General features: G+C 48.6%; 1 protein-coding gene across 1 annotated transcript in view; it reads left to right on the top strand.

Moving 5' to 3' along the window:
* Positions 1 to 16,307, top strand: part of ITPR2 (inositol 1,4,5-trisphosphate receptor type 2) — a 294,636-nt gene that overhangs the window by 105,051 nt on the left and 173,278 nt on the right. The window contains exon 10 of the mRNA XM_073649236.1: positions 7,625 to 7,666. Within this exon, the coding sequence (XP_073505337.1) occupies positions 7,625 to 7,666 (42 nt within the window). The remainder of the gene's footprint in view (positions 1 to 7,624; positions 7,667 to 16,307) is intronic.

Genomic DNA, 16,307 nt, shown 5'->3' with positions numbered 1-16,307 from the left:
GTTCTCCTTACATTGGGCGATCACATGATCACAAGAAGAGTTTCTTCTGTGCTGTTCTGACCTTTTGTAAGAATTCAACTGCCACCTCGTGGTGAGAGGGCGGTACAGCAGGTGATAAGAATATCCTGCCGATGTAAATCACAGGGGTTTACAAATTACTAGATGGTGGCCCGATTCTAACACATCGGGTATTCTAGAATATGTATGCGGCAGACCGGGCGCAATTAGCAGAGCGGTGTTTAAATTTGGCGGCAATATCGCTGATTGGTCACGGCCGGTGGTTGCGACTAATCAGCAGAGCGTTGTTTAAATTTAGCGCCAAAATCGCTGATTGGTCGCTTCTGGCGTCCGCGACCAATCAGCACAGCAGTGTTTAAATGTGGCGTCAACATCGGTGATTGGTCGCGGCCGCTATTTAAATGTGGCGCCCAAATCGGTGATTGGTTGCGGGCAGCGGCCGCGACCTATCACCACAGCGGTGTTTAAATTTTGCGCCAAGATCACTGATTGGTCGGGTGCAGAGACCGTGACCAATCAGCGAATCGTATTGGTGAGGACCGTGGAGCGGAATCGTATTGGTGAGGACCGAGGAGCGCCGCTGCCTGTGCGGCTACTTCCGCTCCGAGAACCCGGGACATGAGCGACTGCTCGCAGCAGAAGTATCCCGACCCGCAGCGCCGCTCCCCGGTCCTCCCTTCACACCCTAGCCGCTGATGTCCCCACAGTATCTGCATGGTGTTACAAAGGTCCGGACATTTGTGCTCAAAATCGCTGATTGGTCGCGGGCGCTGCCCCCGACCAATCACCCATTTGGGCGCCACATTTAAACACTGCTGTGCTGATTGGTCGCGGCCGCTATTTAAATGTGGCGCCCAAATCGGTGATTGGTAGCGGGCAGCGTCCACGACCAATCAGCACAGCAGTGTTTAACTTTAGCAGCAAGATCAGTGATTGGTCGCGGCCCAAGACCGCGACCAATCACCGATTTGTGCGCCACATTTAAATAGCAGCCGCGACCAATCACCGATCTTGCAGAGACATTTAAACACCGCTGTGCTGATTGGTCGCCGACGCTGCCCGCGACCAATCACCGATTTGGGCGACACATTTAAATAGCGTCCGCGACCAATCAGCACAGCGGTGTTTAACTTTTGGGCCAAGATCAGTGATTGGTCGCGGCGAGAGATCGCGACCAATCAGCGAACCGTATTGGTGAGGACCGGGGTGCGGCGCTGCCTGTGCGGCTACTTCCGCTGCGAGAACCCGGGACATGAGCGGGCGCTCGCAGCAGAAGTATCCCGACCCGCAGCGCCGCTCCCCGGTCCTCCCTTGACACCCTAGACGCATGGATGTCAGCGCCTCTGCCTGTGCGGCTCCACTGATGTTTCCTAGATCCTGCAACGTCTTGATCTGGCATCCTGAGATCCTCTGGCGTTTAATAGATCTTGTGGCGTCCTGATCCAGCATCCTGGGCTCCTCTGGCGTTTACTAGATCCTGCGACATCCTGATCTGGCATCCTGGGAACCTCTGGCGTTTACTAGATCCTGTGACGTCCTGATCCGGCATCCTGGGCTCCTCTGGCGTTTACTAGATCCTGCGATGTCCTGATCCGGCATCCTGGGCTCCTCTGGCGTTTACTAGATCCTGCGATGTCCTGATCCGGCATCCTGGGTTCCTCTGGGGTTTACTAGATCCTGTGACGTCCTGATCCGGCATCCTGGGCTCCTCTGGTGTTTACTAGATCCTGCGACGTCCTGATCTGGCATCCTGGGTGCCTCTGGCATTTATTAGATCTTGCGACCTCCTCATCCGGCATCCTGGGTGCTTCTGGTATTTACTAGATCCTGTGGCGTCCTAATCCAGCATTCTTGTCTCCTCTGGGGTTTACTAGATCCTGCGACGTCCTGATCCGGCATCCTGGGCGCCTCTGGGGTTTACTAGATCCTGCGACGTCCTGATCCGGCATCCTGGGCTCCTCTGGGGTTTACTAGATCCTGCGACGTCCTGATCCGGCATCCTGGGCTCCTCTTGGGTTTACTAGATCCTGTGACGTCCTGATCCGGCATCCTGAGCTCCTCTGGCGTTTACTAGATCCTATGACTTTCTGATCCGGCATCCTGGGCTCCTCTGGGGTTTACTAGATCCTGCAATGTCCTTATCCAACATCCTGGGCTCCTCTGGCGTTTAATAGATCTTGTGGCGTCCTGATCAAGCATCCTGGGCTCCTCTGGCGTTTACTAGATCCTGCGACATCCTGATCCGGCATCCTGAGCTCCTCTGGCGTTTACTAGATCCTATGACGTCCTGATCTGGCATCCTGGGCTCCTCTGGGGTTTACTAGATCCTGCGATGTCCTGATCCGGCATCCTGGGTGCCTCTGGCGTATACCAGATCCTGCGACGTCCTGATCCGGCATCCTGGCCCCTCTGGAGTTTACTAGATCCTGCGATGTCCTGATCCGGCATCCTGGGCTCCTCTGGGGTTTACTAGATCCTGCGATGTCCTGATCCGGCATCCTTGGCTCCTCTGGGGTTTACTAGATCCTGCGATGTCCTGATCCGGCATCCTGAGCTCCTCTGGCGTTACCTAGATCCTATGACGTCCTGAGCCGGCATCCTGCGCTCCTCTGGCATTTTCTAGATCCTATGACATCCTGATCCGGCATCCTGAGCTCCTCTGGCGTTTACTAGATCCTATGACGTCCTGATCTGTCATCCTGGGCCCCTCTGGGGTTTACTAGATCCTGCGATGTCCTGATCCAGCATCCTGGGCTCCTCTGGGGTTTACTAGATCCTGCGATGTCCTGATCCAGCATCCTGAGCTCCTCTGGGGTTTACTAGATCCTGCGACGTCCTGATCCGGCATCCTGAGCACCTCTGGCGTTTACTAGATCCTATGACGTCCTGATCTGGCATCCTGGGCTCTTCTGGGGTTTACTAGATCCTGCGATGTCCTGATCCGGCATCCTGGGTGCCTCTGGTGTATACTAGATACTGCGACGTCCTGATCCGGCATCCTGGGCCCCTCTGGGGTTTACTAGATCCTGCGATGTCCTGATCCGGCATCCTGGGCTCCGCTGGGGTTTACTAGATCCTGCTATGTCCTGATCCGGCATCCTTGGCTCCTCTGGGGTTTACTCGATCCTGCAACGTCCTGATCCGGCATCCTGAGCTCCTCTGGCGTTTACTAGATCCTATGACGTCCTGATCCGGCATCCTGGGCTCCTCTGGGGTTTACTAGATCCTGCGACGTCCTGATCCAGCATCCTGGGCTCCTCTGGGGTTTACTAGATCCTGCGACGTCCTGATCCAGCATCCTGGGCCCCTCTGGGGTTTACTAGATCCTGTGACATCCTGATCCGGCATCCTGGGCTCCTCTGGGGTTTACTAGATCCTGCGATGTCCTGATCCGGCATCCTGGGCTCCTCTGGGGTTTACTAGATCCTGCGATGTCCTGATCCGGCATCCTGGGCTCCTCTGGGGTTTACTAGATCCTGCGATGTCCTGATCCAGCATCCTGGGCTCCGCTGGGGTTTACTAGATCCTGCGATGTCCTGATCCGGCATCCTTGGCTCCTTTGGGGTTTACTAGGTCCTGCGATGTCCTGATCCGGCATCCTGGGCTCCTCTGGGGTTTACTAGATCCTGCGATGTCCTGATCCGGCATCCTGGGCTCCTCTGGGGTTTACTAGATCCTGCGATGTCCTGATCCGGCATCCTGGGCCCCTCTGTGGTTTACTAGATCCTGTGACGTCCTGATCCGGCATCCTGGGCTCCTCTGGGGTTTACTAGATCCTGTGACGTCCTGATCCAGCATCCTGGGCTCCTCTGGGGTTTACTAGATCCTGCGATGTCCTGATCCGGCATCCTGGGCTCCTCTGGGGTTTACTAGATCCTGCGATGTCCTGATCCGGCATCCTGGGCTCCTCTGGGGTTTACTAGATCCTGCGATGTCCTGATCCGGCATCCTGGGCTCCTCTGGGGTTTACTAGATCCTGCGATGTCCTGATCCGGCATCCTGGGCTCCTCTGGGGTTTACTAGATCCTGCGATGTCCTGATCCGGCATCCTGGGCTCCTCTGGGGTTTACTAGATCCTGCGATGTCCTGATCCGGCATCCTGGGTTCCTCTGGCGTATATTAGATCCTGTGACGTCCTCATCCGACATCCTGGGCTCCTCTGGCGTTTACTAGATCCTGCGAGGTCCTGATCCGGCATCCTGGGCGGACCACCACACTGCACTGCCACAATTATCCAGGGGGTCTTCACCCTGTGGCCCTCCAGCTTTTAGAGAAGTACAACTCCCCGCAGAGTCCTTGCCATATTGTGTAAGCTAATACCGGATCCCACCACCAGATGGCAGTGCAGCCTCACGCTATCACCGGATTACAGGCTGTAAACCGATCAGTAAACCTTGCGCTGGTTACGGAGGATTATTTATAGAGACGAAATCCGGACACCGACCCTCCTGACTTTTTATGACCCCCGTCCTGAACGTGATATGTCTGCAGCTTGCAGATCGGTTCTGGATCACTCGCTGATCTTATCTTGCTGCATTCACATATTATATCCCCTTATTAGGGAACCCAATGGGGCCCCTATATACAGTGCGGCATCATAAGATCTCCAGCTCAGGGGGCTGCACATAGGCCCACTACACTATAATCATTCTGTTAAGACTCCTCACCCATCATATTTTTTTTTCGTTAGTAGTTTAGTTTTTTGCAGTAATCTAAGGCTGTGTGCCCACGTAGCGTTTTTCAAGCGTATATGCTGCGGAATTTCCGCAGCGTAAACGCTTGAAAAACGCATGTATATCCGCACCCCATGGTCCCCAATGGCATTCCGCAATGTCAATGCCCATGCTGCGGATTTTTCCGCAGCGTATATGCTGCAGTCAAAAATCCGCAGCATGTTCATTAATTTTGCGGAAGCGCTGCGGAATCAATGTGCGGATGGTACCCAAGTCTGGAGAAGAGGAGACTCTCCTCCAGACCTGGGTACCAAAGAACCTGTAAAAAAAAGAATAAAATAAAGTTTATACTTATCTTCTGATGTTTTCCCTCCGTCGCGCTGTTGTCTGAAGGACCTGCCACGTCATTGAGTCATGTGACCCACCACATGACTCAATGACGTCACCGCAGGTCCTGCACACAACAGCGTGAGCCGCTCAAGACTCCGGACGGGGCAGAGAATGCATCAGAAGGTGAGTATAAAGTTTATTTTTTTATTTTTTACCATTCTGAACAAGTTGTCAAGCACTTTTCCAAGTGATGCTTGGAGAAGTGCTTGATAACCCGCATGCGGAAATGCATGCAAAGACGCCTCACAAACGCTTCTACCTGGCGGGAAAACCGCATGTAATATCCGCATGCGATTTTCCCGCCAGGGAGAAGCGTAAAAAATATGCTTCAGGTCCGCAACGTGGGCACATAGCCTAAAACCTTAAGTGCTGCAGTGTAAAGCATGGAGGAGGGAGGATGAAAGGAGCAGCCTGAGCCGCTGATTAGACAAGAAGTTTTTTTAGACTCATTCAGACCAGCGACGTGCAACAGCAGAATAGTGAGCGCTGCTCTGAAGGATGTAACATCATAGGCTTTGGCACAGTAGAGGTTAATAATTTTTGGCACGGGGCGTCCTGGCTTTCCCACTGGAGTTTGTAGCCAGGAAGGAAGCCGGTGGTGTGTGATAATGTGGCGGAGGCTGCGGTTTTGCCGTCACTGCGATCAGTTTCCCACAGTCTTATCTGTCGGATCTCAGCAGCTTTTCTGCTCCGGTTTCTCCTCGGCTCTTGTCTCCGGGTCGCAGCGCCGTACAATTAGCGGAAGCTGTGCAGTGGGTGAGGTGGCAGGTTGCCCCGTTGACCACCAGCCGAGCGCCCGGCACCGTATGGACGGAAGTGGCCGTCACCGTTTTGGGCAGTCTGTGGCCGTCACCGTTTTGGGCAGTCTGTGGCCGTCACCGTTTTGGGCAGTCTGTGGCCGTCACCGTTTTGGGCAGTCTGTGGCCGTCACCGTTTTGGGCAGTCTGTGGCCGTCACCGTTTTGGGCAGTCTGTGGCCGTCACCGTTTTGAGGTCTGTGGCCGTCACCGTTTTGAGGTCTGTGGCCGTCACCGTTTTGAGGTCTGTGGCCGTCACCGTTTTGAGGTCTGTGGCCGTCACCGTTTTGGGCAGTCTGTGGCCGTCACCATTTTGAGGTCTGTGGCCGTCACCGATTTGGGCAGTCTGTGGCCGTCACCGATTTGGGCAGTCTGTGGCCGTCACCGATTTGCGCAGTCTGTGGCCGTCACCGATTTGGGCAGTCTGTGGCCGTCACCGATTTGGGCAGTCTGTGGCCGTCACCGTTTTGGGCAGTCTGTGGCCGTCACCGTTTTGGGCCGTCTGTGGCGGTCACCGTTTTGGGCCGTCTGTGGCGGTCACCGTTTTGGGCCGTCTGTGGCGGTCACCGATTTGGGCAGTCTGTGGCGGTCACCGATTTGGGCAGTCTGTGGCGGTCACCGATTTGGGCAGTCTGTGGCGGTCACCGATTTGGGCAGTCTGTGGCGGTCACCGATTTGGGCAGTCTGTGGCCGTCACCGTTTTGGGCAGTCTGTGGCCGTCACCGTTTTGGGCAGTCTGTGGCCGTCACCGTTTTGGGCAGTCTGTGGCCGTCACCGTTTTTGGCAGTCTGTGGCCGTCACCGTTTTGGGCAGTCTGTGGCCGTCACCGTTTTGGGCAGTCTGTGGCCGTCACCGTTTTGGGCAGTCTGTGGCCGTCACCGTTTTGAGGTCTGTGGCCGTCACCGTTTTGAGGTCTGTGGCCGTCACCGTTTTGGGCAGTCTGTGGCCGTCACCGTTTTGAGGTCTGTGGCCGTCACCGTTTTGAGGTCTGTGGCCGTCACCGTTTTGGGCAGTCTGTGGCCGTCACCGTTTTGAGGTCTGTGGCCGTCACCGTTTTGAGGTCTGTGGCCGTCACCGTTTTGAGGTCTGTGGCCGTCACCGTTTTGGGCAGTCTGTGGCCGTCACCGTTTTGGGCAGTCTGTGGCCGTCACCGTTTTGAGGACTGTGGCCGTCACCTTTTTGGGCAGTCTGTGGCCGTCACCTTTTTGGGCAGTCTGTGGCCGTCACCGATTTGGGCCGTCTGTGGCCGTCACCGTTTTGGGCCGTCTGTGGCGGTCACCGATTTGGGCAGTCTGTGGTGGTCGCCGATTTGGGCAGTCTGTGGCTGTCACCATTTTCGGCAGTCTGTGGCCGTCACCGTTTTGGGCCGTCTGTGGCGGTCACCGATTTGGGCAGTCTGTGACCGTCACCATTTTGGGCAGTCTGTGGCCGTCACCGATTTGGGCAGTCTGTGGCCGTCACCGATTCGAGGGTCTGTGGCCGTCACCGTTTCGATGGTCCGTGGCCGTCACCGTTTCGATGGTCTGTGGCCACTTTCCTTTATGTACATGGAGATTAATAACTAGAGGGAAACTTTTCCCTGCTTTCTCTAGATTACTAGCGCCCCCTAGTGAGCGCAGCAGTGCAGGGTCACACATTGCGGATTATGGGGCCACTAAGACATATTTGTTTCAGCGCTGCAGGGATAAGTGCGATGCGGAATATTACATGTAAATTACAAGTAATAAAACTTCATTTTCTGTTTTAGATCAACCCGGATTATCGGGATGTCAGCGACGGAAAAGTTACAGTAAGTCCAAAACTATTCACATACCCTTCATGTATAAAGTCAACCTGCCTATACAAATGTGCAGAATAGTGAGTGCAGCTCTGGAGTATAATACAGGATGTAACTCAGGATCAGTAATGTAATGTATGTACACAGTGACTGCACCAGCAGAATAGTGAGCGCAGCTCTGGAGTATAATACAGGATGTAACTCAGGATCAGTAATGTAATGTATGTACACAGTGACTGCACCAGCAGAATAGTGAGCGCAGCTCTGGAGTATAATACAGGATGTAACTCAGGATCAGTAATGTAATGTATGTACACAGTGACTGCACCAGCAGAGTAGTGAGTGCAGCTCTGGAGTATAATACAGGAGGTAACTCAGGATCAGTAATGTAATGTATGTACACAGTGACTACACCAGCAGAATAGTGAGTGCAGCTCTGGAGTATAATACAGTATGTAACTCAGGATCAGTAATGTAATGTATGTACACAGTGACTGCACCAGCAGAATAGTGAGTGCAGCTCTGAGGTATAATACAGGATGTAACTCAGGATCAGTAATGTAATGTATGTACACAGTGACTGCACCAGCAGAATAGTGAGTGCAGCTCTGGAGTATAATACAGGAGGTAACTCAGGATCAGTAATGTAATGTATGTACACAGTGACTGCACCAGCAGAATAGTGAGTGCAGCTCTGGAGTATAATACAGGATGTAACTCAGGATCAGTAATGTAATGTATGTACACAGTGACTGCACCAGCAGAATAGTGAGTGCAGCTCTGAAGTGTAATACAGGATGTAACTCAGGATCAGTAATGTAATGTATGTACACAGTGACTGCACCAGCAGAATAGTGAGTGCAGCTCTGGGGTATAATACAGGATGTAACTCAGGATCAGTAATGTAATGTATGTACACAGTGACTGCACCAGCAGAATAGTGAGTGCAGCTCTGGAGGATAATACAGGATGTAACTCAGGATCAGTAATGTAATGTATGTACACAGTGACTGCACCAGTAGAATAGTGAGTGCAGCTCTAGAGGATAATACAGGATGTAACTCAGGATCAGTACAGGATCAGTAATGTAATGTATGTACACAGTGACAGCACCAGCAGAATAGTGAGTGCAGCTCTGGAGGATAATACAGGATGTAACTCAGGATCAGTAATGTAATGTATGTACACAGTGACTGCACCAGTAGAATAGTGAGTGCAGCTCTGGAGTATAATACAGGATGTAACTCAGGATCAGTAGTATAATGTATGTACACAGTGACTGCACCAGCAGAATAGTGAGTGCAGCTCTGGAGTATAATACAGGATGTAACTCAGGATCAGTAATGTAATGTATGTACACAGTGACTGCACCAGCAGACTAGTGAGTGGAGCTCTGGAGTATAATACAAGATGTAACTCAGGATCAGTAATGTAATGTATGTACACAGTGACTCCACCAGCAGAATAGTGAGTGCTGCTCTGGAGTATAATACAGGAGGTAACTCAGGATCAGTAATGTAATGTATGTACACAGTGACTGCACCAGCAGAATAGTGAGTGCTGCTCTGGAGTATAATACAGGATGTAACTCAGGATCAGTAATGTAATGTATGTACACAGTGACTGCACCAGCAGAATAGTGAGTGCAGCTCTGGAGTATAATACAGGATGTAACTCAGGATCAGTAATGTAATGTATGTACACAGTGACTGCACCAGCAGAATAGTGAGTGCAGCTCTGGAGTATAATACAGGATGTAACTCAGGATCAGTAATGTAATGTATGTACACAGTGACTGCACCAGCAGAATAGTGAGTGCAGCTCTGGAGTATAATACAGGATGTAACTCAGGATCAGTAATGTAATGTATGTACACAGTGACTGCACCAGCAGAATAGTGAGTGCAGCTCTGGAGTATAATACAGGATGTAACTCAGGATCAGTAATGTAATGTATGTACACAGTGACTGCACCAGCAGAATAGTGAGTGCAGCTCTGGAGTATAATACAGGATGTAACTCAGGATCAGTAATGTAATGTATGTACACAGTGACTGCACCAGCAGAATAGTGAGTGCAGCTCTGGAGTATAATACAGGATCAGTAATGTAATGTATGTACACAGTGACTGCACCAGCAGAATAGTGAGTGCTGCTCTGGAGTATAATACAGGATGTAACTCAGGATCAGTAATGTAATGTATGTACACAGTGACTGCACCAGCAGAATAGTGAGTGCAGCTCTGGAGTATAATACAGGATGTAACTCAGGATCAGTAATGTAATGTATGTACACAGTGACTGCACCAGCAGAATACTGAGTGCAGCTCTGGAGTATAATACAGGATGTAACTCAGGATCAGTAATGTAATGTATGTACACAGTGACTACACCAGCAGAATAGTGAGTGCAGCTCTGGAGTATAATACAGGATGTAACTCCGGATCAGTAATGTAATGTATGTACACAGTGACTGCTCCAGCAGAATAGTGAGTGCTGCTCTGGAGTATAATACAGGATGTAACTCAGGATCAGTAATGTAATGTATGTACACAGTGACTGTACCAGCAGAATAGTGAGTGCAGCTCTGGAGTATAATACAGGATGTAACTCAGGATCAGTAATGTAATGTATGTACACAGTGACTACACCAGCAGAATAGTGAGTGCAGCTCTGGAGTATAATACAGGATGTAACTCAGGATCAGTAATGTAATGTATGTACACAGTGACTGCACCAGCAGAATAGTGAGTGCAGCTCTGGAGTATAATACAGGATGTAACTCAGGATCAGTAATGTAATGTATGTACACAGTGACTGCACCAGCAGAATAGTGAGTGCAGCTCTAGAGGATAATACAGGATGTAACTCAGGATCAGTAATGTAATGTATGTACACAGTGACTGCGCCAGCAGAATAGTGAGTGCAGCTCTGGAATATAATACAGGATGTAACTCCGGATCAGTAATGTATGTACACAGTGACTGCGCCAGCAGAATAGTGAGTGCAGCTCTGCAGTATAATACAGGATGTAACTCAGGATCAGTAATGTAATGTATGTACACAGTGACTGCACCAGCAGAATAGTGAGTGCAGCTCTGGGGTATAATACAGGATGTAACTTAGCATCAGTAATGTAATGTATGTACACAGTGACTGCACCAGCAGAATAGTGAATGCAGCTCTGGAGTATAATACAGGATGTAACTCAGGATCAGTAATGTAATGTATGTACACAGTGACTGCACCAGCAGAATAGTGAGTGCAGCTCTGGAGTATAATACAGGATGTAACTCAGGATCAGTAATGTAATGTATGTACACAGTGACTGCACCAGCAGAATAGTGAGTGCAGCTCTGGAGTATAATACAGGATGTAACTCAGGATCAGTAATGTAATGTATGTACACAGTGACTGCACCAGCAGAATAGTGAGTGCAGCTCTGGGGTATAATACAGGATGTAACTTAGCATCAGTAATGTAATGTATGTACACAGTGACTGCACCAGCAGAATAGTGAATGCAGCTCTGGAGTATAATACAGGATGTAACTCAGGATCAGTAATGTAATGTATGTACACAGTGACTGCACCAGCAGAATAGTGAGTGCAGCTCTGGAGTATAATACAGGATGTAACTCAGGATCAGTAATGTAATGTATGTACACAGTGACTGCACCAGCAGAATAGTGAGTGCAGCTCTGGAGTATAATACAGGATGTAACTCAGGATCAGTAATATAATGTATGTACACAGTGACTGCACCAGCAGAATAGTGAGTGCAGCTCTGGGGTATAATACAGGATGTAACTCAGGATCAGTAATGTAATGTATGTACACAGTGACTGCACCAGCAGAATAGTGAGTGCTGCTCTGGAGTATAATACAGGATCAGTATAGGAGCAGAGATATCGCCAGTAACCTGTGACCGTCCTTGTGATTATATGTGCTGTGTATATACGTGTGTACGTCCCGTGTATATACGTGTGTTCGTCCCGTGTATATATGTGTGTACGTCCCGTGTATATACATGTGTACGTCCCGTGTATATATGTGTGTACGTCCCGTGTATATACGTGTGTACGTCCCGTGTATATACGTGTGTACGTCCCGTGTATATACGTGTGTACGTCCCGTGTATATATGTGTGTACGTCCCGTGTATATACGTGTGTACGTGCTGTGTATATACGTGTGTACGTCCCGTGTATATATGTGTGTACGTCCCGTGTATATACATGCATACGTGCTGTGTGTATATACATGTGTACGTCCCGTGTATATACATGTATACGTGCTGTGTGTATATACATGTGTACGTCCCGTGTATATACATGCATACGTGGTGTGTGTATATACGTGTGTACGTCCCGTGTATATACGTGTGTACGTCCCGTGTATATACATGCATACGTGCTGTGTGTATATACATGTGTACGTCCCGTGTATATACATGTTTACGTGCTGTGTGTATATACATGTGTACGTCCTGTGTATATACGTGTGTACGTCCCGTGTATATACATGTATACGTGCTGTGTGTATATACATGTGTACGTCCTGTGTATATACGTGTGTTTGTCCCGTGTGTATAGATGTGTATGTGCTGTATGTATATACGTGTGTACGTCCCGTGTATATACGTGTGTACGTCCCGTGTATATAAATGTGTATGTCCCGTGTATATACGTGTGTACGTCCCGTGTATATACGTGTGTACGTCCCGTGTATATACGTGTGTACGTCTCGTGTATATACGTGTGTACGTGCTGTGTGTATATATATATGTGTACGTCCCGTGTATATACATGTATACGTGCTGTGTATATACGTGTGTTCGTCCCGTGTATATAGATGTGTATGTGCTGTGTGTATATACGTGTGTACGTCCCGTGTATATACGTGTACGTCCCGTGTATATACGTGTGTACGTCCCCTGTATATAAGTGTGTACGTCCCCTGTATATAAGTGTGTACGTCCCGTGTATATACATGTGTACGTCCCGTGTATATACATGTGTACGTCCCGTGTATATACGTGTGTACGTCCCGTGTATATACGTGTGTACGTCCCCTGTATATAAGTGTGTACGTCCCGTCTATATACATGTGTACGTCCCGTGTATATACGTGTGTACGTCCCGTGTATATACTTGTATACGTGCTGTGTATATACGTGTGTACGTCCCGTGTATATAAGTGTATACGTCCCGTGTATATACGTGTGTTCGTCCCGTGTATATACGTGTGTTCGTCCCGTGTATATACGTGTGTACGTCCCGTGTATATACGTGTGTTCGTCCCGTGTATATATGTGTGTACGTCCCGTGTATATATGTGTGTACGTCCCGTGTATATACGTGTGTACGTCCCGTGTATATATGTGTGTACGTCCCGTGTATATATGTGTGTACGTCCCGTGTATATGTGTGTACGTCCCGTGTATATACGTGTGTTCGTCCCGTGTATATACATGTGTACGTCCCGTGTATATACGTGTGTACGTCCCGTGTATATACATGTGTACGTCCCGTGTATATACGTGTGTTCGTCCCGTGTATATAGATGTGTATGTGCTGTGTGTATATACGTGTGTACGTCCCGTGTATATACGTGTGTTCGTCCCGTGTATATATGTGTGTACGTCCCGTGTATATACGTGTGTACGTCCCGTGTATATACATGTGTACGTCCCGTGTATATACGTGTGTACGTCCCGTGTATATACATGTGTACGTCCCGTGTATATACGTGTGTTCGTCCCGTGTATATAGATGTGTATGTGCTGTGTGTATATACGTGTGTACGTCCCGTGTATATACGTGTGTACGTCCCGTGTATATACGTGTGTACGTCCCGTGTATATACGTGTGTTCGTCCCGTGTATATAGATGTGTATGTGCTGTGCGTATATACGTGTGTACGTCCCGTGTATATACGTGTGTACGTCCCGTGTATATACGTGTGTACGTCCCGTGTATATACGTGTGTACGTCCCGTGTATATACGTGTGTACGTCCCGTGTATGTACATGTATACGTGCTGTGTATATACGTGTGTTCGTCCCGTGTATATAGATGTGTATGTGCTGTGTGTATATACGTGTGTACGTCCCGTGTATATAAGTGTGTACGTCCCGTGTATATAAGTGTGTACGTCCCGTGTATATAAGTGTGTACGTCCCGTGTATATACGTGTGTACGTCCCGTGTATATAAGTGTGTACGTCCCGTGTATATACGTGTGTACGTCCCGTGTATATACGTGTGTACGTCCCGTGTATATACGTGTGTACGTCCCGTGTATATACGTGTGTACGTCCCGTGTATATACGTGTGTACGTCCCGTGTATATACGTGTGTACGTCCCGTGTATATAAGTGTGTACGTCCCGTGTATATAAGTGTATATGTCCCGTGTATATAAGTGTGTACGTCCCGTGTATATACGTGTGTACGTCCCGTGTATATACGTGTGTACGTCTCGTGTATATACGTGTGTACGTCCCGTGTATATACATGTATACGTGCTGTGTATATACGTGTGTTCGTCCCGTGTATATAGATGTGTATGTGCTGTGTGTATATACGTGTGTACGTCCCGTGTATATACGTGTGTACGTCCCGTGTATATAAGTGTGTACGTCCCGTGTATATATGTGTGTACGTCCCGTGTATATACGTGTGTACGTCCCGTGTATATAAGTGTGTACGTCCCGTGTATATAAGTGTGTACGTCCCGTGTATATAAGTGTGTACGTCCCGTGTATATAAGTGTGTACGTCCCGTGTATATACGTGTGTACGTCTCGTGTATATACGTGTGTACGTCCCGTGTATATACATGTATACGTGCTGTGTATATACGTGTGTTCGTCCCGTGTATATAGATGTGTATGTGCTGTGTGTATATACGTGTGTACGTCCCGTGTATATACGTGTGTACGTCCCGTGTATATAAGTGTGTACGTCCCGTGTATATATGTGTGTACGTCCCGTGTATATACATGTGTACGTCCCGTGTATATAAGTGTGTACGTCCCGTGTATATACGTGTGTACGTCCCGTGTATATACGTGTGTACGTCCCATGTATATACATGTATACGTGCTGTGTATATACGTGTGTTCGTCCCGTGTATATACGTGTGTACGTCCCGTGTATATACGTGTGTACGTCCCATGTATATACATGTATACGTGCTGTGTATATACGTGTGTACGTCCCGTGTATATACGTGTGTACGTCCCGTGTATATAAGTGTGTACGTCCCGTGTATATACGTGTGTACGTCCCGTGTATATACGTGTGTACGTCCCGTGTATATACATGTATACGTGCTGTGTATATACGTGTGTTCATCCCGTGTATATAGATGTGTATGTGCTGTGTGTATATACGTGTGTACGTCCCGTGTATATACGTGTATACGTCCCGTGTATATATATATGTGTACGTCCCGTGTATATACATGTATACGTGCTGTGTATATATGTGTGTACGTCCCTTGTATATATGTGTGTACGTGCTGTGTGTATATATATATGTGTACGTCCCGTGTATATACGTGTGTACGTGCTGTGTGTATATATATATGTGTACGTCCCGTGTATATACTTGTGTACGTCCCGTGTATATACGAGTGTACGTGCAGTGTGTATATATATATGTGTACGTCCCGTGTATATACGTGTGTACGTCCCGTGTATATACTTGTGTACATCCCGTGTATATACGTGTGTACGTGCTGTGTGTATATATATATGTGTACGTCCCGTGTATATACGTGTGTACGTCCCGTGTATATATATGTGTACGTCCCGTGTATATACGTGTGTACGTCCCGTGTATATACGTGTGTACGTCCCGTGTATATACGTGTGTACGTCCCGTGTATATACGTGTGTACGTGCTGTGTGTATATATATATGTGTACGTCCCGTGTATATACGTGTGTACGTGCTGTGTGTATATATATATGTGTACGTCCCGTGTATATACGTGTGTACGTCCCGTGTATATACGTGTGTACGTGCTGTGTGTATATATATATGTGTACGTCCCGTGTATATACGTGTGTACGTCCCGTGTATATATATGTGTACGTCCCGTGTATATACGTGTGTACGTCCCGTGTATATACGTGTGTACGTCCCGTGTATATACGTGTGTACGTCCCGTGTATATACGTGTGTACGTGCTGTGTGTATATATATATGTGTACGTCCCGTGTATATACGTGTGTACGTCCCGTGTATATACATGTATACGTGCTGTGTGTATATATATATGTGTACGTCCCGTGTATATACGTGTGTACGTCCCGTGTATATACGTGTGTACGTGCTGTGTGTATATATATGTGTACGTCCCGTGTATATACGTGTGTACGTGCTGTGTGTATATACGTGTGTACGTCCCGTGTATATACGTGTGTACGTCCCGTGTATATACATGTATACGTGCTGTGTGTATATATATATATGTGTACGTCCCGTGTATATACGTGTGTACGTGCTGTGTGTATATATATATGTGTACGTCCCGTGTATATACGTGTGTACGTCCCGTGTATATACGTGTGTACGTCCCGTGTATATACGTGTGTACGTCCCGTGTATATACGTGTGTACGTGCTGTGTGTATATATATATGTGTACG

This window comes from Phyllobates terribilis, unplaced genomic scaffold (assembly GCF_046119375.1).
Source record: "Phyllobates terribilis strain yellow unplaced genomic scaffold, ASM4611937v1 Scaffold_10__3_contigs__length_209671492, whole genome shotgun sequence".
In the NCBI taxonomy this organism is placed as follows: domain Eukaryota; kingdom Metazoa; phylum Chordata; class Amphibia; order Anura; family Dendrobatidae; genus Phyllobates; species Phyllobates terribilis.
This window is presented reverse-complemented; position numbering and strand designations above follow the sequence as displayed.